This window comes from Rhea pennata, chromosome 12 (assembly GCF_028389875.1).
Source record: "Rhea pennata isolate bPtePen1 chromosome 12, bPtePen1.pri, whole genome shotgun sequence".
Taxonomy (NCBI): Eukaryota; Metazoa; Chordata; class Aves; order Rheiformes; family Rheidae; genus Rhea; species Rhea pennata.
In genome coordinates, this window is record NC_084674.1 from 18,093,050 (window position 1) to 18,118,142 (window position 25,093).

The 25,093-nt window shown below is 37.8% G+C and overlaps 1 protein-coding gene across 1 annotated transcript in view; it reads left to right on the forward strand.

Annotated features, from left to right (window-relative positions):
- The window catches only part of NUP210 (nucleoporin 210), a gene marked incomplete at its 5' end in the record, with an annotated part of 67,214 nt that extends 43,509 nt beyond the window's left edge, over positions 1-23,705 (forward strand). The window contains 20 exons of the mRNA XM_062585314.1: positions 534-662; positions 1,366-1,493; positions 2,418-2,553; positions 2,864-2,926; positions 3,552-3,731; positions 4,914-4,994; positions 6,019-6,150; positions 6,334-6,492; positions 7,077-7,168; positions 8,560-8,734; positions 12,300-12,475; positions 13,819-14,036; positions 14,576-14,712; positions 15,509-15,632; positions 16,553-16,699; positions 18,673-18,923; positions 19,538-19,757; positions 20,307-20,402; positions 20,533-20,616; positions 21,756-23,705. Coding sequence (XP_062441298.1) covers positions 534-662; positions 1,366-1,493; positions 2,418-2,553; positions 2,864-2,926; positions 3,552-3,731; positions 4,914-4,994; positions 6,019-6,150; positions 6,334-6,492; positions 7,077-7,168; positions 8,560-8,734; positions 12,300-12,475; positions 13,819-14,036; positions 14,576-14,712; positions 15,509-15,632; positions 16,553-16,699; positions 18,673-18,923; positions 19,538-19,757; positions 20,307-20,402; positions 20,533-20,616; positions 21,756-21,856 — 2,829 coding nt within the window. The remainder of the gene's footprint in view (positions 1-533; positions 663-1,365; positions 1,494-2,417; positions 2,554-2,863; positions 2,927-3,551; positions 3,732-4,913; positions 4,995-6,018; positions 6,151-6,333; positions 6,493-7,076; positions 7,169-8,559; positions 8,735-12,299; positions 12,476-13,818; positions 14,037-14,575; positions 14,713-15,508; positions 15,633-16,552; positions 16,700-18,672; positions 18,924-19,537; positions 19,758-20,306; positions 20,403-20,532; positions 20,617-21,755) is intronic.
- Between the last annotated feature and the right edge of the window lie 1,388 nt (positions 23,706-25,093).

Below are 25,093 nucleotides of genomic sequence, written 5' to 3' on the forward strand. Positions count from 1 at the left end.
AATTTATGGCCCCATTATACAGATTAGGCTCCCACTTTGGGCACCACCGCTCTTCTGAAAGCTGACTATTCATTCAGGTTAAAAGCACTGACTGTAAAACTACAGAACCTTCAGGAAGCAATACCAGTGCTTTAAAGGCCTAGTCTCTGTCCCTGATCTTTTTTATTATTGTTTTGTTTTTTGTTCTAACAAGAAAAGTTTCATTGCTCCAAATGATTTGATGTTTGTTTTTATCCTTCTGATGGCAGAAGAATAACAGGATGCCAGACTGCTTCCAGATTAAGATGTGTTAATTCAATTGCTGTCCAGAGGCCATTTACACTAAGTGAATGAAAGATTTTACACTAGCTCAATCATGTGATATTGTTTAAATATATTTTACATCTTTACTTTTGCTTTAGTGTAAGAATCATCTGTGTCTGAAGCTCAGAGACTCCTGAATTCAACTATTTCTGCCCTAAAAGGAAATAAGTTTTCTCCTGTGGATGATATGCAAATGAAAAATGATGTAACAATTTTCTTTTGGCAATTAGGTGCATCCTTTGCTTCCAGGATCAGTGACCATAATGATTCATGACCTGTGTTTGGCTTTCCCTGCACCAGCTAAAGCTGAAATTTATGTCTCTGATATACAGGAACTGTACATCCGAGTTGTTGACAAGGTTAGTGCCTTTTGAACCAGTGCTATTGGCTGACACAGACTGCCCTGATTTCCTGTGCTGATGATGAATATGAAGCTGAGACACACATGAGCAAACTCTGGGTAGTGCTCAGGGCCCTCCACTACTGCCGTGACCTTAGAGAAACAGTTGGTCTCCCTGTGCCGATGATGTTCTCCCAAACTTACCTGTTCAGGTTATAAGCAATTCAGAGTATAAGCTGTCTCTTACTTAGTGTTCAGCGTGGCAGTGATTTTAACTTTCGCCTTTATACCACAATGTAATGTAGCTAATGTGCAAACTAATTTGCATTTCCTGTTGTTTAAAGTACATAAAAATGATTCCTTTTAATTCCTTTTAGAGTAAGTTTCCCCCTTCTCCTCCCCCCCAGGGTCACTTTCCATGATTTAAAAACAAAAAAGAAATCCACCTCATTTTACTTGCAAACTTGAGTGCATCTTATACAAAGTAGATGTTGATGTTCTGGATGTTCTGCCACCTGAAACATCTGAATTCATTTATGTAATTTGACACTGGCTGTAGCTAGCTGGGATTATCCTTTAAAATCAGTGCTAATCTAACCTTAGGGCCTTATCTTTAATATGCTACTGAAACTGTAATACAAAATAAAAGTATTTATGCTAATAAATAAGAAAGAGGTTTTTTAATAGTTTAAATGAAAAATCGCTGTATGTGACTATTTCAGGTGGAGATCGGAAAAACTGTTAAAGCATATGTCAGAGTTGTGGATGACTCTAAGAAACCTTTTCTGGCAAAATACTTTGCTGTCATGGATCTAAAACTAAGGGCAGCATCTCAAATTGTTTCACTTGTGTAAGTTAATGGATTTTTTTTATTAATCTGTAAATGTGCTTATAGACAGAATAAGCAAAAATGTGAGTAAAGGTACTGGCTTGGAGAGATGGTAATATGTGAATGATTTTTTTTTTCTTTGATAATGCAGTTAATTTTAAGTTTGTTTTTTGTTTGTTTGTTTTCTATGGAGAGCTTCAGAGTTCTAATTACCAGTTAAATGACTTAATTATTTGTAGGGAAAACTACCTAGGCGAGGCCTTTAAGTCTTGTCGACTCTGACCGAGAGCGTACTAATACACCACAATATTTCACTGAGCCTTAAGCAGTAACTTTGCAAATGATGCCACATGAATAATCTGTTTGTGGAGACATGTCTGATGTTATCAAGCTTATTCTGTCTGTTACTTAACCTTTTAGAAACAGGTAGGCTAAATTACGCTGAAGCTTTTTATTTTCCAAGCTTTAAACATCATGATTAAAATCATAGAAACAGAGAGGATTTTCTTTGAACTGACAGTTTCCAGAGTGGAGATGCTAAGTAATATTTTACTTTGTATGAGGAAGGATGTGTTTGTTTTTGTGTATGTGTTATGCAGTACCACTTGACTATATTTACACCAGTCCATTAAATAGTGTCAGGATATGTGCTTGAGGTTTGTCCAACTGTCATCCATTCTGGATAAATTGTTTGTGGGCTCTCTGGGAGAGGTTTGGTCCATACTGGCCAGACTCTTCTTTAGTATTTCATTTCAAGATGAGATACAGGCTACAAAGAACCATTTCGTGATATTTAGTGTTGGACTGGGATAGCTACAATTATTTTAAGATTTATTCATTTAGCAGTTGTTATGATGAAACTGCTTTTTGTTAAGTTCTTCACATTCATTATTCACTTAATTTACTCAACTAACTTTCCTAATTCAATGCATTTCTTTGCTGCAGCCCACTCAGTGAAGCTCTCGATGACCACACTGCTGCTTTTCTGGTGCATGGAATGGCCATAGGTCAGACTAGTCTTATGGCAACTGTTGCTGACAAAAGAGGACAAAGAATCAACTCTGCTCCACAACAGATTGAAGTAAATAATTTCAGATAAAATACGCATATGAAGAAAATGTATGTTATGGTAGTATAGCAATAGTATGGAAGTGTAATTTGCTGTAATGATCCGTTTCCTGCTTCTGTCCAGAAGTTTACCCAAACGCTAATCCACTTCAGATTTCATGGTGCTCCGCAACTGCAGGTGGTGAGAATAGTTTCTGCAGGCTCAATTTACTGTAATTAAGCAAATGAAGACTTAATTTTATATTTGCATATACTGCTGTATGACATAACTGATCTAACTGAAGAAATAGCATGAACACAAGTATCCGTATTTCCATTTTTAGGTCTTTCCTCCATTTAGACTACTGCCAAGGAAAGTCACCCTAATTATAGGGGCAATGATTCAGGTAAAGTATCTTACTTCTCCCCTCCCCCCTTATAAGTCCTATTTTAAAATAAATGTATACGATTTTATTCTTCAGGAATATATATTCAACTTAACAACTTAGCTACATTTATATTGATTCATTCTTCCCAAGAACAGAACAGTTTCATACTTGAATTACCTTTCATTTTACTGTGTTGTGAGACCAAAGGTTCTGAATTTGTGTCCAGTGAGTGTCAGCTCTTCCATTGGAAATACTAGCATTCAATAGATCAGGTAAATAAAACTAGGCATAGTGGGCTAGTTATACAAACTAAAAATGGAACAGAGCTACACAACTTGTGGCAAAGAGAAAGCAAAGTAAATTTTTCTTAAACTCTCCGGGCTAGACATAACATCAACCTGTTACACTCCACAAAGCTTACACTCTGCTTTTGTAATTAACTTCACGTACTTCCCAGTCCCTTTTCATGGATGGACCAGTGTGCTGGGGAAGTAAGGTTTGAGATACTCTGGAATTTACAGACACCCCTTCCTTACTGAAGACATGGTAGTAATGCTGAGCAAAGAATGGTGCGCACTGTAACGGTGACCAGAACAAGTATCTGATCAGTAAATTTAATTGTTCTCTGTGCTATTAATTATAGATCACTTCAGAAGGAGGCCCTCAACCTCAGTCCAACATAATTTTCTCCATCAGTGATGAGAAGATTGCATCAGTGAACAGCACTGGACTCATCAGAGGAGTGGCAATTGGGAATGGGACAGTAACAGGACTGGTGCAGGCTGTTGATGCAGAGACAGGAAAGCTTGTTGTGGTGTCTCAGGTAATTTTTTATGATACTGTTTGGAGCTGTAAGAGTCTCCATTGAACTCATAGGCTTGGTTCAAAAAGGATGAATAATCTTTTCAAAAGAGCATTTCATCTTGTGCACTTTACTGGTTTCCCTAGTGTGATGGAAGACTATTGTTGCTTACTTCTGGGTCTGCATTTGCTGATAAAGCACTGTGTCTTGCTATACCTTAAGACTAAGCTCCACTGGTAACTGATAATTTTCTGAACAATTTGTTATCTTTAGACTTGATTAGTACATCTTCTAGAGAAGCCTTACTAAAGCAGCAGGGTGTTGTCTGTATCTGCACTGCCTTACACTTAGTAGCCTCAGTGGATGTTAGAAGCTGACCGTTTCCCAAGAAACGTATAGTCTCCTAAGTTACAGGCAAGCTCTGGAGAGTATTACTACTCTGTGTTGTTGTCTGCACCTATCTAAAAAGTTCAAGCAGAAAATCCCTGAAATCCACCTCAGTCTGTATCCATAGAATTTCCTACTAGTAGAGTGTTTGAGAGCTATGGAGCAGACCTGTAGGAAGTGCAAATTACTGGGACTTGCGTGAGACTCAGAACAACAGAATCTGGGCCAAAGCTCTTTGTTTAAAGTCAAGAAAAAGGACAGCTATTGCCCACCACAGAGCTCTGCTGCTTAAATGATGATGACAGAAGATAAATTGTATTTAAATTAAAAAAAAAAAAAAAAAAAAAAAAAAAAAGCTAAACCTACTGCACAATGAAGGCTAGGTCTGACTTCCCCTCAGCAATATATGTTGCCCCCTTTACCAATTACTGTTCTCATTTCCTTCTAATGCTCTTGATGTCTTCCTTTACACTCTGGAATTATTTATTCCTCTTTTCTTGGAGACCCTATGATCTTGTTCCCTGCTTTCACCCCTCAGCTCCATCATTCATCATGTCAGTAATTTTGAGCAGAGCTGTTGTGGCATTTTTAGGCATAGACATTGCCTGTGACTTTATGAAGAAGTTAATTATTTTATGGTTCAGTGTTTACAGTCCTACTGAATTACATCCATCTGTATTTTTCTGTGATAAGTCACATGCAAATCACATGACAAAGTAGTGATTAGTTAATGACAGAATAACAAATAGATTCTGAAAGCAATACCTGGTTCACATTTAACATATGCTTACAATGTCTTCCTTCCACCCTTTTTAGGACAAAGTGCAAGTTGAAGTAGTACAGCTGACAGCTGTTAGAATTCGTGCACCAATTACACGAATGAAAACCGGTACACAGGTTGGTTGATTTGTGACTACCTTTCATTGCCTTAAAATTCTGACCTGCAAGTTGTGACCATTCCTATTGCATCTTCTGATGATAATACCACCCCAGTTGGCAGATATCCCAGCCTGAGGGGCTGCAAGGATGAATGTGCTTTCAGTGGAGAAGCTCTCAGTTGGACATATTGAGGAAAACTGAAATCAGGACAAGTTTACGTTGTATATCAGACTGATTTTTCAGAAATTCAAGACCTGCTGAAGAAGCACGTTTGTATGACCAGCAAGGAATCTTTAAAAGTGAAAAAAGCTTCTCTCACCTTCATTCCATTTTCAGTGGATGCTTTCCTCCTTTGTGTGTTAAAAATCTACAAATTTTTGCTATATCCAGCATAGTTATTATTCAAATTATCTTTCACAAAGTTGTTTTCAGAGCCTATATTTCCCCTATGAGTTATTCCCTTTTTATCTGGAGGCTTCTTCAGATGGCTGGTGATTCTAGCTGTAATCTCAGGTGAATGAATTGCATCAGGGAGAGAAGAAAAACAAAACCCTGTTCTGCGCCCTTATATTACATTGTTTGAGGGATGGTGGGGAAATTGATGTCCAAGGAGTTAATGAGGGAGATCATCTAGGAAAAGACATAGAAAATATAAAAACATGTAACATAACTGAGGTGAGCTTGGTACTACTTGCCAAACATCATTTGGTACTACAAATGGATAAATGGATTATTGAACAAATAATTTTCTTGATGAAAATTGGCACTTGTTTTTTGAGCGTGTAGCAGCTGGGAATGAATCAAAATTTACTTTACATTAAATGATGCTTATTTGAGTCTTCTGTCTGGTATACCTCTGCAAAATATACAGTAGTCAAGCCATTTTCTTCATAAGAAGTACTTCTTATAAGAAGTACTGTCTCTTGATTAGTAATTTTTTCCAATTGTCTCGCTGAAATAAATGTAATTATATTTTCTCTGTGAGCATTTGACTAGTACATGTCCCAGAATTACCTAATAAAGTTGTATTCTCTTTTTCCAGATGCCAGTTTATGTGATGGGCATCACCAGTAGTCAGACTCCTTTTTCATTTGGCAATGCAGTACCAGGATTAACATTTCACTGGTCTGTCACAAAGAGAGATACTTTGGATATCAAGACAAGACACAATGAGGTAAATGCTTTGTTTGTATACCCCAGGAAAAGGAAGCTGCTGCATAATGGGAATTGAGAAAGCAGTGTTGCTTCCACTTACTCAAATTCCAAGAACTGCTGTTGATGTTGGGTGTGGCATTTCCTCCCTATCAATTCTAACTCTTTCTGTGAGCAAAATTTTGATTGTTTTCTCCTGTCCAAGGCTTCTTTTCAACTTCCGGCAAAATATAACTTTGCAATGGATGTTTATGGCAGAGTAAAGGGAAGAACAGGCTTGAAAGTTGTTGTGAAGGCCCTTGATCCTGCAGCTGACCAGTTTTACAACATGGCAAGAGAACTATCAGACGAAATCCAAATTCAGGTATAGTAGTGTTCTTCACATGTCATTTTAAGTATTGGTTTCAGAGCTGAATTAAAGTCTGTAGAGCAAGGATTTGAAATGGAAAGGTGGTGTCCTGGTTTTGATCCATATTGTTGCATTACTACTCTTGTTAGTATACTGTTTTTCCCACTATTTGGAGACCTTCAAGATCCCCAAGTGTTGGCAAGTTTTGCCACTGAACAGCCACACACTGATGTGGCATCTGAATGAACATTCAGCAGTTAGTTTTTGGTGTAGACCACGCCTTCTGAGATTGAAATGACTTGTGAGGTGCTGCAGGTGAGCACTTAAAGCTATTCAAGAACCTTGGTGCTGCAGTTCTCCCTGCATTTTTAATAGTACTTGTATCCAAGGCTCATTTTATGCATCTGTGTGTGTGTGTTAGTTTGGATCAGCGGTTAGCTACTGAAATGCATCTCTTGATTTACATTATGTTTGTTTATAGTTTTATTAGTTTTATTTGGACTAGAGTGGGTTTTTTTTTTTTTTTTTGAAAGTGAAATAAATGGAATATAAATCCTTGCTGCACACAGTAGTAAGCAAAAGTGGCTTTTATTTTCCAGGTATTTGAAAAACTTCACCTAGTCACTCCAGAAGTAGAAGCAGAGCAGATCTTAATGTCACCAAATTCCTTTATTAAAATTCAGACAAACAGGTGAGTGATAACTTTTCATACTGTGATTTGCTTCGGCTGTTTATTGAAACTGTAAAGCATAATTCTATGCTTAAAACAACTTATATTGTTTCAGTCTGTTTAAAAGACTATCGCAGAACAGTCAGTGCACAACTTATCATGTGATTAGCAGTATCTTATCCGTACGCGTAGTCTATGACAAATTTTGTGCTGGTTACAAGATGCAGTAATTGGAAGTTTTAGATTTTTATTTAAAAAGATACCATTTGCCAAAAACCAGCAGCACACTTCCACTGGATTTTTTTTTAGTGGGTAGTCAAAGCTTTATAGAAAATAGGTGTCTGTACTTTTTGCATAGAAGCTATGACAGAGGCTTTGGAGATGAGTGTCCTTTCCAAATGAGATGCTGTTTATATATAGTCTGTTTTCAAAGGTTAACATTTCAGATATGTTTTAGGCTTGATACTTGGTTTTCCTAGCATAAGAATGGGTAGATATAGTCAACAGGATATTCATTGCATAGAGAGGTTTGAGGCCTTTGCTTTTTAAAGGGAGGGAGAAATTAGTTTCACTGGAACTCAAGTGACCACATGACTCGATATCTGCTTTTTCAAAAGATACATGGGAGCCCTGTCGGTCATAGTCACTTGCTGATGTTTTTGCTTATTGCTGTCTCTTCTGAGGTGATGCCAGCAATTATTCTGATTAAACTCATGGGTAAGGTGCTAGAGATCAGTTTCTATATTTTTGTTTGGTATTTCTGCTTACCACCATTGCAGCCCCAGTATCTGAGTTATGATGCCAAATAACCTTGCATTATTGACTAGAAAAGGGGAACTAAATTAATTTTCATGCTATGTTTCCTAGGATGGAAATGGAGCATCTTCACCTGAATGGAGGGGGTGGGATGAGCAGGAAGGATTTAGAGATATTTTAGAACATGTATTAAATGATATATAAAAATAGCTAATGACTCAGTGCCCACTAATTACGGTTTGTGTATTTGCTCACTTTATTAACATGCACATACCACAGGGAGAGTTAGTGCAGAAATTAACCTTGTGTACAAAACCATCTCCAGGAAACTGATGAGATCTACTTAATCATGTCCCTGACTTTATCTCTAATACAAGCATTGACCCTGGCAGGCTAATATGCCTCTAAATGTTGTTTACAGAAAGTATTTGTGGAAACTGTATGCTGTAGCCTTATCCATTAGTATTAGAAGTCAAGTTCACCTCAGAGAATGATGACACTGCAGAGCTGTGGACAGCAAGTAGATCTGAATACATGGCTAATACATAAATTGAATAATATGAATACATGATTTGAATACATAGATTTGAATACTATATTGCTGTAAATAAGGATATACTTATTTAATGGAGTCTTCCATTCTTTTCCTTCTGAAGGGACAGAGTGGCTTCGCTGAGTTACCGTGTCCTGGATGGACCAGATAAAGTTCCTGTTGTGCAAATTGATGAGAGAGGTTTCCTTAGCTCTGGATCTTTGGTAGGATCATCAACAATTGAAGTAATTTCACAAGAATCATTTGGAATCAACCAGACCATTGTAGCTGCAGTTAAGGTAGTATTTTCTATTTGCTGAAGTCAAAACTGGTGTAGTTTTCTGTGTTAGAAGTATATCTGTATTACTGCATCAGTCAGATGTTAATTGTGCATTTTAGACTTCAGTACTGAAAAAAAGTGAAGTATAAGACTTGTATTCAAAGTCCAGATCTGATACTAAGTTTAGGACACAAGCTAGATGGAAATAAAGGTTAAATCCCAGCAGATTCTTAAATGTGGTACATCTTGCAAAAAGGCCTTTCAGTGCACGTGGCTTTAAAAGCTTAAAAAATTGTTCTAAAAATCTTAGAAGGTTGATAATGACAAATTCAAACAAAAAAGGTTTTACTATCATAGCCTCTGCATTTTGCAGTGAGTAAAAAAGGTAAGCATCTAAATTAGTGAGAATAAATGCAGCATCAGTTATGAGGCACATGATTAATACCTACATTTTCAAGATATCAGGGATGCAACTGTACAGCACGAAGTTCATTTTCTTGCTGCTGTTTTCTGGCAGTTCTGCTTTTATTTATAAAGTGAATCTCTGTATGAGAAGACCTAGCTTACCAGATGCAATAACTTAGCTGCTGTTCCCAGTATTTGGTAAGGTGGCAAGAAGAGTCTCCAAGACTGTGTGCCTAAGCTACTCTCTACTTCTTTGAAACAACCATGTTTCAAGGATGTAGCAAGAGTCAGCAATAGAAGCTTAGTTTCAGGCTAACAAAACATATTTCTTCCTAAAGCACTGGTATTAAACTGAATGCCCTCATGCCCAGTATAATGCATCTTACTAGTTGGGCGTTTAGGATGCTAAAGGGATGTATGTCCTTCTTATCTATTCTAAAGTCCTCTTCTCAAGTACTTTCTACATCCTGCAGTATGAGCTTTGACATACTGACCATTCTTCCTCCTCTTAACCCTTTTACTTTGTCAGCATCTTTTCAGGTGTGTCCCAGCTGGTGGAGAAACATTTAATTAAAACATAAGACTTTAAACTATTTGTAATTTTAATAATCATCACTGTGAAGTGGCTGCCCCCCACCCCAGCCTAAATGTTCAGCTCTAACTGTTGCAGATTCATCCTCCTGGGAGGAAAATGAGGGGTGGGGGTGGGGGAAATGGTTTAGTCTTTCTAGTACCTTTCCTGCTGGTAGGTGGGGGACAGTGAATTCCTACAGCTCTGTTAATAGTGACCTTGTTTCTTCCCTTCACTGATGGATCCAGCCAGTGAAAACCAACTAATGACTCTTGAGTTGGCTCAAGTGACAGTTAGCCAACATATAGTGGTACTGAAGCTAAACTACCCCTTCCTGCTTTCTCTCCATACAGTATTTGCATATCATAGAACTATGGAAGAATTATGGAGTTGGTAGACTATGATTTTAAACCTATGAGCTCTTTGCAGTAGTAAACATCTCTCTTGTTCAGCATCTTGTACAACCAATTTGTTTTCCTAGGTATATTAGGACTGCACTACTTGTATAGAAATACCACATTTAAATTCACAGTGTCCCTGCAAGGTAACAGAGTGCTGCTGCCTTTGTTTCATGAATGAAGAACTGAGGCATGGGGACTCAAAGTGGGTTTGTTTGGTTTGGGTGTTGGTTTTTTGTTGTTGTTGTGTTTGCTTTTTTTTTTTTTTTTTTTTTTTTTAAGTGAAGGTCACGGAGAAAAACTTGTGATACTAGAGGGCATCAGCTTGAGTTTGTTGTGCTATTCCAAGATAGGTTCTCTCCTTTGCACTGTCCTTTCTTTCCTAAGCTCTTGTTTCATCTCCTTACAACTGTATGCAATTAAGAACCAGACTGCTGCAGCAGCATCACTTAACACTTAGACCTTCAGCTTTGCTCAGAAAAAGACTATCTTGTATAAGCAAGGAGGACAGTGGTGGTGAGGAATGATAGTACGCCAAAGCTTAGCATGGAAGCAAGATAAGCATTTGTGCTTACTGGCTGTACTCGACCAAAATACACTTTTTAAATAATAAAAATGCTTTAAAAACTGAGATGTTTTAAGAATAAATAGCTGCTTTCATCAATATTAAATTTAGCAGTTGTCCCTTGTGGGCCAATTTCTGAGATTTAAAAGTAAAGCAAGCTTGAAAATCTGTCAGGGAAATGGCATTTTTGTTACCTCATTTGCTTGTTACCTCAGCTAGTTGGGCAGATGACTCTATGCACTGATATTTTCACTTATTACATCAGCCTGTGGAGTAGACAGCTGTATATACTGATATTTTAGTCACTTTTTTCCGGACTCACCAGAGATGCTATTTGCCTGAAGCCAAATTTGTCCTTTCCTTTTTAAGTTTTGACATGTACATTTTTAGATAGCAGAGTTTTACATTTTAGCTGAGCCTCTTAGGTCAGAAAAAGGGATTTTCCTACAAGATAAGCTTGAGGGCGTCTTTTAAAATATTTTTCTCTGTATAGTTAAGATTTTTGCTTTCCTTATCCCTTCATTATTTATATTCCAAAAGATGCAACTAGAAGAACAAATGTTTGTCTTTCATTTTTTTTTTTGCTGGGTAATTTTGCTAGCTAGCCTAGCTAAGTAATTTTAAAAATGTAAATACTGTTCTTATTTAAATATTACAAAGTTATTTTCTTCAGACAAACTTTTTGCAGTGCAACCTTCCTGCAAAATGTGGATGTGTGCATGTGTAAAAAATGTTGCAGATTTCTCTAAAGCATTTGAAAGAGAAATCCCTAACTTCTGCCTTGGCTAAGGAGAGGCCCTGAAGCAGCAGAACACAGGCTGTTGACCAATTAGGACTTGTCAGGTGCAAACCCAGACTGCCTATCTCATGCACTTACTTTCTGTGAGCCCATGCCTCAAGACAGCTGAGCTGCAGCACCGTACAGCCAGCAGCAGCAGGGGGATAGGCCTAGCTGTGGCTCAGAAAACCAGCCACAGCTCAGCACCCAGCTTAGGAGCATTTGTGGGTAGTGCTCCTCCCCAGCACCAGGAGCCCTTTTGTCACAGACCGTGGTCCTGTCAAAAAGGCAGCGGTCTGTATTCTTGGCAAGGCTCATTACAGCACAACTCTGTGGCTATTACTCATGTTTCCTCCACTAGTCGAATCTTCTCCCAGATAGATCTAAGGCTTTTCTAACCTGCCTGTATAATCACTGCTTCCTCAGCTGGTGCCTGGGAACTGGGGAAAAGGCAAAGACTTCATCCCCTTATTCTCACATACAGTGCGAGTTACTTGCTTCTGTTCTTGTAATTTGTGAATGAAGTAAACTCTTTATGTCAAGACTTACTAGGAGGCAAGTCTAGAGGCAATTTGTTCCCTTGCATATGCAGGGAGTCTTAACAGTTTTAATTTCAGAAATTGCATTATTATTCTGTAAATCTGTGATATGGGTTCTATATCATTATTGCTCACTTCAACTCTTAGTGCTATCAGAGAAAAAAATATAAAGAAATAAATGTACTAATATTAAAACTTCCATGTCTTGTGCCGTCTTGTCTTGACTTTGTATATTTGCGTCATAAGAGTCCTTTTAGATGTCTGTTCTATAGATGCACCAAAAAAAAGAAGCAATCTGATTTTGTTTTTCACTGCTGATGTTTTACAGGTCTACCCCATTTCCTACCTAAGAATCTCCATGAGTCCTATTCTGCACACACAAAACAAAGAGGCTTTACTGGCTCTCCCGCTGGGTGTGACACTGACCTTCACAGTCCATTTTCATGATAATTCTGGAGACACCTTTCACTCGCATAACTCTGTGCTCAACTTTGCAACGAACAGGTAGGTATTGTGTTCATTACAGAGAGAGCACGAAAAGCCAAATACACATACCTGAGTCACAGGAAGAACAGTGATATGTCGATGAAAGATGAGTCTGGACTGGGATTAATAAAGAGAGGATTTCACCTTTGAGGCCTTCAGAGGCACTCTGGCAGAAAGAGTTCCAGTTAGCAGCTGGTATGCTCCAGCAAAAGGAAAATAGGTCTAGATAAGCATGATCCTTAGTGGGGTCTGCTGGGGTACCTTTTACACTAAATGATTCTGAACTGTCAGCTTGCACATATCAGTGGCCTGTATAAACAATTGATCTTATTAGCATTTTTCCTCTTCATTTCTCCTAGTGCTTTGTTACACTGACCTACTTAATCAATCTTATATAAGACAATGAAACTTCTGAATCAGGGACTGTCGTTAGATATGCTCATACAACCTTTGCACGGAAGAGCCAGGCCTCACAAGGCCTTTTGGGCTTTACCTCAAGGAATAGTAATTATTATAAAACAATCCTCTATAGTCATGTGTAAACACTCATTAACTCCACTTATCAGCAGAGTTTGTTTTCTACAGAGCACCTAGTAATATTATATTGGTGATCATGATTAAAGGAAAGAAAAGGGATTGGATGCAATATTTTCTTTCTTCTGCCAAATGATCTACAGGCATTTCCATAGCACACAGAGATCTCTGAGGGAACACTGACCCGTCTTTACAGCCAGGCAAAACAGAGCTGCATCAGCATGTGCTGATTATTAGCCCCAGAGGGAGAAGCAATGCTCATTAACCTCATGTGCAGCGCTGTGGTGATCCAGCTCTACTGCTGCCAAGACCCTCACTAGTATCTTTGTGTGCTCCCACCCTGGATACCACCTTGGCAGTCCCTGTGCTAGGTGTACTTACATGCTCTGTGTGTTAGCGTGTCTGAGAACACTGAATTTGGGTAAATATCAGAACATGGAAATACAAATGATTTAGCATTGTGAAGTTATGGCTGAAAAACTACATATTAATGATGTGATTTCTTTGCTCCTTACTCCAGTGAGGAAAGGGGAAAGAAGAGACTTAGCCTCATTTTAAAGTTCTAGAATAATTAAAATTAGGAAATAGTCTAACGCACAATTTTGACCTCAGTATTTTCTCAGCATAACCTTGTGAGAAATTAACTTCAGTGACAGCTAAATAAGTTTTACATTTTCTTCATTTCTGTCAGTTGTCATTAGAAAATAACTATCACTAAAAATGAGGAATCAAACAGAGCTAAGAACAGAGTTTGTACCTACTAATATGGTAGAGATAAAGACATTAGAAACTTGGCTTAATATAAAAGCCTTTCTTTTTATCTCTAGAGATGACTTTGTACAGATTGGGAAAGGAGCCACAAACAACACATTTGTAATCCGAACTGTAAATGTGGGCTTGACCTTGCTTAAGGTTTGGGATGCGGAACACAGCGGCATTGCAGACTACATCCCACTCCCCGTGCAACATGCCATCTTTCCTGAACTCATAGATGTGGTGGTAGGCGACGTCCTGTGTTTGAGCACTTCGCTTATAAATCAAGAAGGTAAGAAGCGCTTCAGTCACTGTGTTTATGCAGCTATATAAATTCACTTCAGTGCTGACTCTTTTTCATTCTCAGGAAGACTAAATGCATAATTTATGATGTTTGTTCAGAATCAAATGTCACTGTTCTTGTTAATGATAAAAATAGGTTTGATCAACTCTTCTAATTTTAATTGTACCTGCAGTATGTTGCTTGTATTGAATTCATGAGTATCAGACTTCAAACATTCCCATTCTGTTAGTTTGAAAGGCTGCTTTTTATGGGAATAATGCAAAGAAACAATCAGGAAGGCCTAACTTTACTCCCTGCTTTTAATGCTTAGCATTAGTATTATTTATTTATTTATTAAGAGTAGACCTGCAGGTCAGTTTGGGTTGGGCTGCCAGCCTTCTGTCAAATGAGACCTGCAGATTTTGAAGTGTGTGTTAAACCTATGCTACCCACACAATGGGTACAAACATAGAGATACCAGTATGTGAATGAAGTGCCTCAGTTATTGCAACTGTATTCTGTGGTGTGCAAACAGTGTGTCTTCACAGGCTTACCAGGAGTGTGGAGCTCCTCGCTAAATAGCGTTCTCCAAGTTGACTCCAAGACAGGTGCAGCTGTGGCGAGGGATTCTGGTGTTGTCACTGTTTACTATGAGATTCCTGGAGTGCTTAAGACATACAGAGAGGTAAGGCACTGTTAAGGCCGACTAGAACAGTTAAAGCCTGTTTGTCTCAGATGGACCCTCAGCAAAAATAGAATGTATGTTTTTTAGTTCTAAATATTTAGAAACAGAGCTTTATAAAGGAGAAAGAAATGCATAAATGTGTTCCTGTTTAATCAATGGAAAGTGTTTGACATGCATCCAAATGCATCGTGTTTATAGTTTGTATGATCTGTGTTAGGGAGGATAATTTAGCTTAATAGTTTGTATTTTTAGTGTGTACTGTGCTTATATCAGACACTTGATTCCTTTGCTTGGCTGGGTTGTTTCCAGATGCTAAACAATTTTAGTAAAGATACTTTTGTCAATGAAGTTCAGCAAGATACACCAACAGGAACATTCTGAAGTGCTGCACTGTATGTACTGTGCATCATTAGTCAGAACTCCTTGAGTTGTTTTATCTACAGTGCTGTAATGCTGTTGACACAGAAATTCATTTTATCAGTAAACATAAGCACTAGACCTCTTTAAAAATTAAACTTAGATGTACAGGTTTTTGTCTTTTAAACAGACTTATTTTTGTGTATTGAATAGAAATAGAAAAATGTCTTATTAGCTTAAATTGCTTTGAAAGGCAACTGGTAAAAGCAGAGAAATGTAGGATTTCTCATAAAGAACAATACAAAAGCTTGGGGGCTTCTGATCTATTATGCATAAAAGTGAACATCTGAATCAATACAATCTGTTTTTGCCTGAATTTGTGTTTGTTTTAATAGTTATTGGTGACTATGTACTTCATCCTTTTTCTCCCCTCCCCAAGATATTGATCAACATACCTCAGAGGACTACAGCAATGCATGTAAGTGGAGTGAAAACAAGCTTACAAGGAGTTGCAGCCTCCAAAGTAATAGTTTCAATTGGGGAAAGAAGTAAAAATTTGAAAGGTACGATGAAGAAATTTTTATGCCAATTGTTTGTTGCATGTTTGTATATTCACGGTGGGTTTTTTGATGGGTATGTGGGGTTGTGGGTGTGGTGTTTGTAAGGACCTGTGAACCTGGTGTAGCAAGATCTCCATTCATCTCTAGTGCCTATCCAGAGTCCTTGGAATTCTAGGAAGAATCTCAGGGCCATACTATGAAATTTGGGGAAGATGCTGGGATACTGTTATAATTTTTCAACTAATAAAATCAAAAGATAATGGAAGTGTTGTTTTTGGATAACATCAGAAAACAGCTAACAGGCAATCAACTGATTGCTTGATTCTGTTTACTTGTAATTGCCTCCTTGAAGTTGATGCATTTTTCACTCAACATGTTTAAACTAGTTATCATCCTTAAATCTTTTACAAAAACTGTTATCAATTAGGATCACTTAATATAAAGATAAAACAGCATATTCTGTCCTCTAATCAATAAACTGCATTTTGTTTGATCACAGCACCTTTTAGTTATCATTTTTATGCTTAGCATTTGTTGAAATGCTATTTTATTATATCTTATGTAAAATACTATCCTACTGAAAAACTTCTTGCCAGATACTAAAATATAAAATGAGACTCCTAGAATCATATAAGTTATTCAACAGACATATCTGAGCAGAAAATCCTCTCTGGTTCATTATTACCTAGAAATAAATTATTCCTGTGGGGAAAAAAAAAAAAAAAAAAAAACAAACTTTTTATTTACTGCCTCTTTGGGATTAGATTAGACGGGACAGCTGTCTGTTCTTCACAGCTATTTTAAGATTATCTTAACCTTGTGGAGCCATTTTAGAAGGTGGCAGAAAAACTTGGTATTTCAAGCCATGGTTTTCTTTTTAGAGGGGAGCCTCATAATTAATTTCTGTTTTTTCTTCTCCTTAGGGGAGTGCTTGCCTGCTCAAATTGAAGCCATTGCTGAATTACAACCAGAGTCTGTTATCAGTTGCCATCTAAATTTTAACAGTGATGCATTTGATTTCCCAGCACGTGATATTTTCATAGCAGAACCTGGATTTGATGCAATTTCAGGTAAGGTGAGAGAAGATGCAGCACTAGAAGCGGACACTTTGAATTCTGTTTTGAATTAGTTCAAATGTCCTTTGACTACTCAGAGGCTTCAGCAGAAAATCTGATAATGTTGCCTGTGTAAGTCCTTCAGCTTAGTGAGTTACTAATGTGAATTCTTCTTGTTTAACTTAATTTTTCTGCATATGGCAAACAGACATTTATTTATTTTTAATGAAATCTGGAAGTTGGTGTCAGCCCCTTCCACATCTTTCTTCCTAACTCTCAACTGTGATTTTGAAAAAATTTGTCTTATACAGGGCTGTGGAAGCAGTACTTTAGTGGGGGGAAAACCCCAAACCTAAATAAATTTTCCAGTTACAGTGAGCTCAAATTTAGGTCCTAATTTAGCAAATTGCTACTTACATATTTGTAGGTAGGCTACCTTGAGACAGAAGTGGTGGTAGTGTAGAACACCGGCATATTATACTAGGTTGACTCACTTTACAGAGCTAGCAACTACCATGTTTTACTCCAGCTAAATTGTGCAGAAATAGGTTGCCATGTAATGGGTTAATTTAGGAAAGAATGTCAGGCTCCGTATCTGTTAAACTATAGAACCAAAATCCATTCTACTTCAACTGCTACGCATGAGCACTCAGGTGACAAATATTCCAAAACTGGGAACCTTTGCAGCAGTAGATGGCCATTAGCTCTTTTAGGTGTTTTGGGGGGAGACATTAATGTCTTCCCAATATACCTAAATGCAGTAGAGGTTAAGACCAGGGATAAGAGAGGCAATGTGTACCAAAGACCATTAAATTTCACTGGATTATCCTCTTGAGTTAAATACCCTTTGTGTTTAATGTTGGCTTTTTGATGGCCCTGCTACATGTTCTTACTGCAGTTTAACTAACCTCAATGATTAAAATGAGGTAGGTGGTTTAAATGTGAAAATCTTGTGAAAGTAATACATTTCAATTTCTTTGCATTTGTATTCTGGGACTTAAGCACTTCTGGAATTTATCAAAGGTTGATAAATTTGTCATTTGTCAAACTCTGTCCTGCAACCTGAGTGCTTTTATTTCAAAAAAAAAAAAAAAAAAAAAAAAAAAAAAAAAAAAAAGCTAGAATTCTTATGTACTCTCTAAACATCAGGAACCAGGATTTAAAAGGAGGGACAAATACTATGGAAATTGAAATAAAATTGTGACAGTTGCTTACAACATACTAGTGTTTCATAACCATAACATTATTTTTAAAAAAACAAAAACACCACAGTTGGTATAGAAACAGAAGCTTTTAATTATTCTTTAGGTTAGTCCCTGTATCCTTTTGTGTAATATACTATTATACTTTACATAATAGTGGCTGCCTGTATTACTCAGCAAGGGAAAGAAAATAAGGGGAAACATGTATCTGGAAAACTGTTGTTTTGTATCTGCCATACTGTGGGATTTTTATTATATTTATCACTAATAATAGACAAATAATGTCTCATAAGTTAGATACATGCTGAATATCTAACCTTGAATGAGATTATTGTAAATAACAAACCATATCTCCACAGAATTGACTGTGCTCACTGAACACTAGAATTCTAACATTAGATGAAGAGAATGGGATATATGATGTTAGATTTCTCTTTCAGCAAAGACTTAATATATTGTATATGCAAATATTTATATACAAAATGAAATCGAGTCTCACTGGCATATTAAAATGAAATCTCACACGGGCTGAAGACTGACTTTTTCATTTTTTTATTATGAGGTTTAGTCTGGAGCAAAATATCTTCTGTCTTTCTTTACTACTGAGATTGCGATGCTTGGATAAGCGGGCTTTCCCATTCAGTCACCCACTCATGGTTTTGCCGTTTGTTAAATTCAGCTTTCTTCTTTAGCTAGTCTCTAAAGGTCTCGCGTAGATCTCTTGCCACATGGAGAGAAAAACATAAAGATAAGCAATTAACAGTCAAACTTCTTTTGTTTTTCTAGGACATTACACCTGTTCCATCACAATGCACAGGCTTACAGACAAACAGCTGCAGCATCTCAGCATGAGTAAAACTGCGCTCAGAGTTACAGCTTCAATCCAAGGCAGCCATTTTTCTGGAGAGCAGATCAGCGCTGAGGTGCCATTCAATCCCGGGTTTTATGCTGACCAAACAGAGATGCTTTTAAGTAACCATTACACAAGCTCTGATGTGAAAATATTTGGTGCCACTGAAATTCTTGATACCCTAGAGGTGAGTGTGCTTCCGAAATGTGTCAAAACACAGCTGAAAGCATTCTGAACCCTTGCATGCCATTTTCTAACTGGAGGAACTTTTTGCTGCCATTACCAGCTCAGGATTGTTCCCAGGATGAGTTTGAGATACTCATCGCAGGTGTATTACTACTCAGTGTTCACTCTTGCTTCAGGGTAGAAGAAATGTGTCAGGTTTGGCTTGCAGCAGAGTGATCCCACTGTGCTAGTGGGACATATGGGTGGGGGGAGCCAGAACTCTGCCGGATCTTTACCGCCAGGGGCACTTGCCCACTCACTTGTTTGACTTTGCCCCATGTTCACAAAGCCCTGCAAGGGGTACTTTGATTCTGCCTGCATAGGGTTATCCCAGATCCATGGAAATAAGTTATTAGGGCAATCTTAACAGTAAACAGAGGTGAAGGATTGCTGGTATCAGTGTGAAGTTACAATCCAGGCCAGCTCCTGCAGAGGGGTGAGTTGCTCTACATTTCTATGGAATAATGTATTTCTGAAGCATGGCCTGGGAGATGGACATGCGCTGTGCTTTATTTATTCACTCATCCATTTTTTTAATTTCAAACAGTTTGTTGTGGCTTGTTCTTTCCTTGGCAGGTGAAATGTGGGTCACCAATGGTGAAGGCATTTAAGAAGGAGAAATCCTATGGACTACCTAGTTACGTAGTCTACACTGTTAGTCTGTCTGATCCAAGAGTTTCCAGCCAGGGATCCTTAACAACCACTGTAACTGTTTCCAGTCCTATGACTGACCAGTCTATCAGTATCCCAGTGACGGTGATTTACTTGACTGACAGAACCAGTGCACAAGTGAGACGTAAGTTTATCTCTAGACTTCATATGCCAGAGTAAAACTCTAACTTCCATTGCTGTTCATGCGGTCATTAAAAATCGGTATGTTTAAATCTGAGCTGGCAGCTAAGGTTGTCATTGACATTTAAGCTGCTCACTGTGACTGGGAGACCTGAATGCAGTTGTTCATTAAGACTGAAGCTGAACATATCTCCCTTTTGGATCAGTCCAAAATGCGCTCTCAAAATTAGCATGAATATCCCACTACTAAAGAATCTTTTATATTGTTTTCATGTATTCTCAAACATACCCTGTTATTTTGAAAACCAATTAGCAGATCGGGGCTGAGAAAATAAAAATCAGTATCTTGAGCTGTTGTAGGCAAATTTTGAAAACTGCACTGGAAATAGTCATTAGAATCTAAGTCATTATTGAAGTTGATTAAATGTATATAGCATAAACAAAAACTCAAAGTGGAATAGCCAAAAGTAGGTAAAGAACTAGTAACTCCTAAAGCAGACTGGAGAGAGAAGATGCTCTTAACACTGTTGTCTCTTCTTAATTGGTTCTACAGATGGAGCAAGTTTATTTCAGCACTTTCCTGATTCCTATCAAGTAATGTTCTTCACGCTTTTTGCAGTATTAGCAGGGACAGCTATTACGATCATAGGTAAGAGAAAGAAAGATTGCAGTAATGTATTTTTTTCTGTAAATTCTACCATGTTAGCTGTGAGATACAAAGGAATAGTTCCATGCTGAATGGCCAGTGTTATTGTTTGGGTTTTTTGCTTGTCTTGCAGGCTATCATGCAGTTTTCTCACCAAAAGAAGAGCAAACTCATCCAGCCTTTACCCCAAGGACTACTCCTCAACACAGCCATAACAGTAAGCAGCTGTTACACAGTTATAAATGAAATTAGTTGGTTAGTCCAGATACTGCATTTGAATTAAAAGTGGGGAGGTATCACAAGGAGAAAGCCTATATACTGAATTAAATTACAACAAGCACTGCATCAGTTTCTAGAAAATGTTAGCCTCGGTTCCTATGGTGATAAGGCGATGATTCACTTGTTTTCCTGTCTATCTTCCACCCACCCCTCATTCATTAATACTTTTGACACTATTGGCCAGTTTCTTCTACACTGAAAATGGCTACTGTGTTAGAAGTATGAGAATTCATGAAATCAGCAGATGGAGAGAGGATAGCAATCCACAATTGTCCTCCTTCTGAGGGAAAGCAAAGCAGTGCTTAGTTGCTAATACAATGTACTTGGCAGCAGCTGGCAGGCTATTCTGTTCATTGACATCAGATTAACGGCAGCATGTGCAGCTCTCTTGGGCTGTTGGCATGCCATGAGGTACTGGGAACAGGGGCTACTGCAAGAGGTATGGAAATAGAAGTGTTTGGAGGCAAAGGACACAAGTCTACAGAAGACTTGATTGTGTTGCTCAGGGAACAGTTTGTTCCTTGACTGGTTTTGATCTCGCAGCCATGTTTTATCTGTATCATTTGACAGCATGATTACTTCCAGTTTTACCTGTTTGCAATGGAGCAGCACAATCAAGCTCTCCTGAAAGGAGTTTGCAAAAAATACCCATTCACTACAAGATTCTGTAATCACATAGCAGTCATTATTAAAATAGTATTCCTACATTATTACAGATATGTTTAAGATATTGGTGAGCTGAAGTCTTGTTCATAGAAATTCATGCCTGACGTTTCAGGTGAACATAAAAAATCTGAACTGGAAGTTATCTGCTGAAATGCAATGTGTTTTTGCCTTCCCCCCACCCCTGAAGATTTAATCAATTCTTTAATAGGAAGACTTGCAAAACACTGATAGTTATCACCTGTTGAAAAAACATACTATAAGCTACAGGGGTTATTTCAGTTTGAATGGATCATTAGACTCACTTGCCTGGTACTCCAACAGATGATTAACAGCAGTTATTTGTTTCTTACTTCCTCCACCATTTTTGAGTATGATTGTTTTTTTCCTTTTTCCTTTTCTGCTGTGTTTTAGGTTTCTCTGTATCACCCACACCTTCCCTCAGTCCCCTGTCCTCAAGCAGGAGGACAAGCCCATCATCCATGCTCTGGAGCACTGATTATGGCTCACGTTAGAGGCAGCAGGACTCATCAGTATGCACTAGGGCTTGAGAACTAAATTGGTGCCTTTTGCAAAAGCAAGTTTAAGAATTTTCAGTTTTGATATAATTCAGGTCATTTGATAAATGTTATGAACTGCATAGCTCTTTTTTAATACCTAAAGCTCTTTGAATCTTTTTATGCCAACGCTTCAGTTCTTTAAAATTTATCTGCTGTTTTACACTCAGTTGACAAGGATGACTGGACAAAAAGCAATGTTTGCGCTAAGCTAGCTTTCTTGCACTCTTCAAGCAATTAGTTATGTCTATAGGAAAGTGATACAAATTTTTTATTTACTTTCTGTGAAAATTAACTTTTTTTTTTAATGTACTTTTTAAAAAGGGAAATAGAAAAGAAGGTCAAATATGAGCCAAAAATACGAAGGATTGTATATTTCAAAGGATTATAGTTCTTTATTTTGAGTTCCAAAGACTCAGGAATGTACTGCACTGATAAGTGTTCTTGTGTTTAGCCTTACAATGTGATATATCATTATAATTTGGGCTTTTTAACATTAGGAATGCTGGAACAACTGTGAATAGATTTTGAGTTTGTTACAAAAACAAAACAATCCAAAAAGTGTTGCTTTCCTTGGGTACAACTGCAGTATTCCTTTCTTGTTACTGTAAGCACTTTTTGGGAAACTGAAAATGTGAAAGCATGTGCCTTCTAAGAGGACCTTTCATTTGATAGTATGTATTTTTAATTGAAGGCAGTTTTATCTGTGTTCTCATATAATACATTTTTATAAGTCATTTTACGTATGGAAGTACCTCAATAGAAACTGAGCCTCCTGTTATTACCACTAGCTACCTGGTGCACTGGAAAATAAGTAGCTTATTTCACAATTACCATTAGCGATCTTTTCAGATGGTTCAATCTGTTTGTCTAGTATATTCACATACACGCTGATCCAGCCACATCCACAGTCTTGACTTCAACTATATATTACTGGTAGGACCAGATGAGGCATATTTGTAGTATAATGTTCTACTAACAACTACTCGCTTGTACGTCTGTAAAATACAACATAGCTTATCATTACATAAGTATTATTGATTACAGGATTTTTGTTTTGTTTGTATTTTTCGTTACTGACTAGGACACACAGATAGAAAACGTACAATGCAGGGTGCACTAGAATGTACTCTAAGTCAGGAAATTGATCACTGCATATGCTCAGATGTGTTTTGCTTTCTAAACAAGAAGATGGCAGTGAGGTATGCTGACCAGAATTGTTTTTCTGTATTAATTTTTAACACCCAAGAAAGACTAACTGGCTCCAATCCTTAGCCCTAAAATATTTTCCTGAGGATAGGAAAACACCTCAGTTGGGATGCCTGAAGGACAGAATCTTTCATTTTAGGAATTATAATCACAGTCATTTTTAATCTATAAGCAGTATTTTTCAGCTATCCGGTAGGGGCTTTGTTTATATATGAACAGTGTCACAGTTGCAATTCTGAATAATATTCAGGAGGTCTTAATTCCCATTCTCAGTCTTATATGGTCTAATGACCATAATGAAAGTAATTGCAATTGTTCTGTTTCAAAGAACAAAACACTTCATGCAAAATATATTAAATATGCAGAATTATGCAGGCAAATAGTCAAAGGAATGGAATGCACACAGTATATAGCTTATAGTTTTGGTTTCGTACAGTATTACAGAAAAGCAACATCACATATTATTACCAAGTCCCGTATAACTTATTTGCTAGTTTTTTGAGAAATTGTGCCTTACATGCTAGTACTGCTTAAAATTGACAATTTGGATGTAAATAATAAGCATTTGTATCTGTATTATTTAATAAAGCTTTCTAAGACTCCTTAATATTGTCTCTGAATATTCTTGTCTTGACTGTTTATCATTAGCTGTGTTGTGTGTACTTCACCTCCTACAATTCATGCTCACCCCACTCTTGCCCCCCGTGCCACAGTGTGCCATTTTGTGTGACAATCTGTATTTTTTCGTCTGGTTCCTGTTGGCTGAGTTCTAAAATACATTTCCCTATCATCATCACCCCCAGTCCTGCAGCGAGCAAAACTTAGCTGGGAAATCCAGGTGTTATGTTCAACAGTTAAAAGGAAGTTGATTGCAAAAATCAGGTGAGATGGGATCAGGACTGACTTATTTTTTTCAGTTAGCTTGGAATCATTAACAGAAGTGTTGCAAGAACATTGTTAGTGTTGTGTTAACATGTTAATTGGGCTAATTAACAAAATTGTGTTGTTCATGTACTCTATTTTGCCTGTTACAAAGACTTTGCAAAGTTAAAATGCTTTCTACAGCACATAGCTAGAAAATGGATGCAGTGAAGGATTTGAACAAGTAATGTGTGCATTCAGCTTTTTTATACATTATCTCTCAATCTTCTTTCTGAGTAAACACACTCTGTTAGACTTACAGCTTGTTCATTTTATGTATATATGTATTTATACATGCATTCCTCTCTCCATCCTAGGAAGCAGTTGAGAACGCTATCTGAAAATAGCGGGCTTCCAGTGCACTGCCACAGGGCCCTGTCCTTACAACTGCCCAGTATTTATTAGCGATCATGATTTTACATTCCTAATTTTTCATTTTTGTTGGCAATATAATTTCAAATGCTTTGTCAACTTCTCATCTGTGCCTGTCTAGCCTGGAGAAGAGCAGACTGAGGGGGGATCTTACCAATGTCTACAAGCACCTGAAGGGAGGGTGTCAAGGGGACGGGGACAAACTCTTTTCAGTTGTCCCGTGTGCCAGGACGAGAGGCAATGGGCAGAAACTGAACCACAGGAAGTTCCGCCTGAACGTGAGGGGGAATTTCTTCCCTGTGAGAGTGACGGAGCACTGGCACAGGTTGCCCAGAGAGGTTGTGGAGTCTCCTTCTCTGGAGATCTTCAAGGCCTGCGCAGATGCAACCGTAACGTGCTCTAGGTGACTCTGCTTGGGCAGGGAGGTTGGACTAGATGGTCTCCAGAGGTCCCTGCCAACCTTACTGATTCTGTGACCTAGGATTTGTTAAATTTTCCCAATTTCCTCTGAGCATCTTCAAGGTCTACTAAAACTGGCGTGGATGAAGAGATACCTTTTTCTCAGGTTTGTCCAAACTTGCCACTTTGTTCATTTGGAGATTTAAGGGGAAAATGTCATCTGCCTCTCCCTCTCTCCTTTCCCACTTCCTTTTACACAGAAATGAAAGAGCTGTGAATATCTCGGCGCTACTG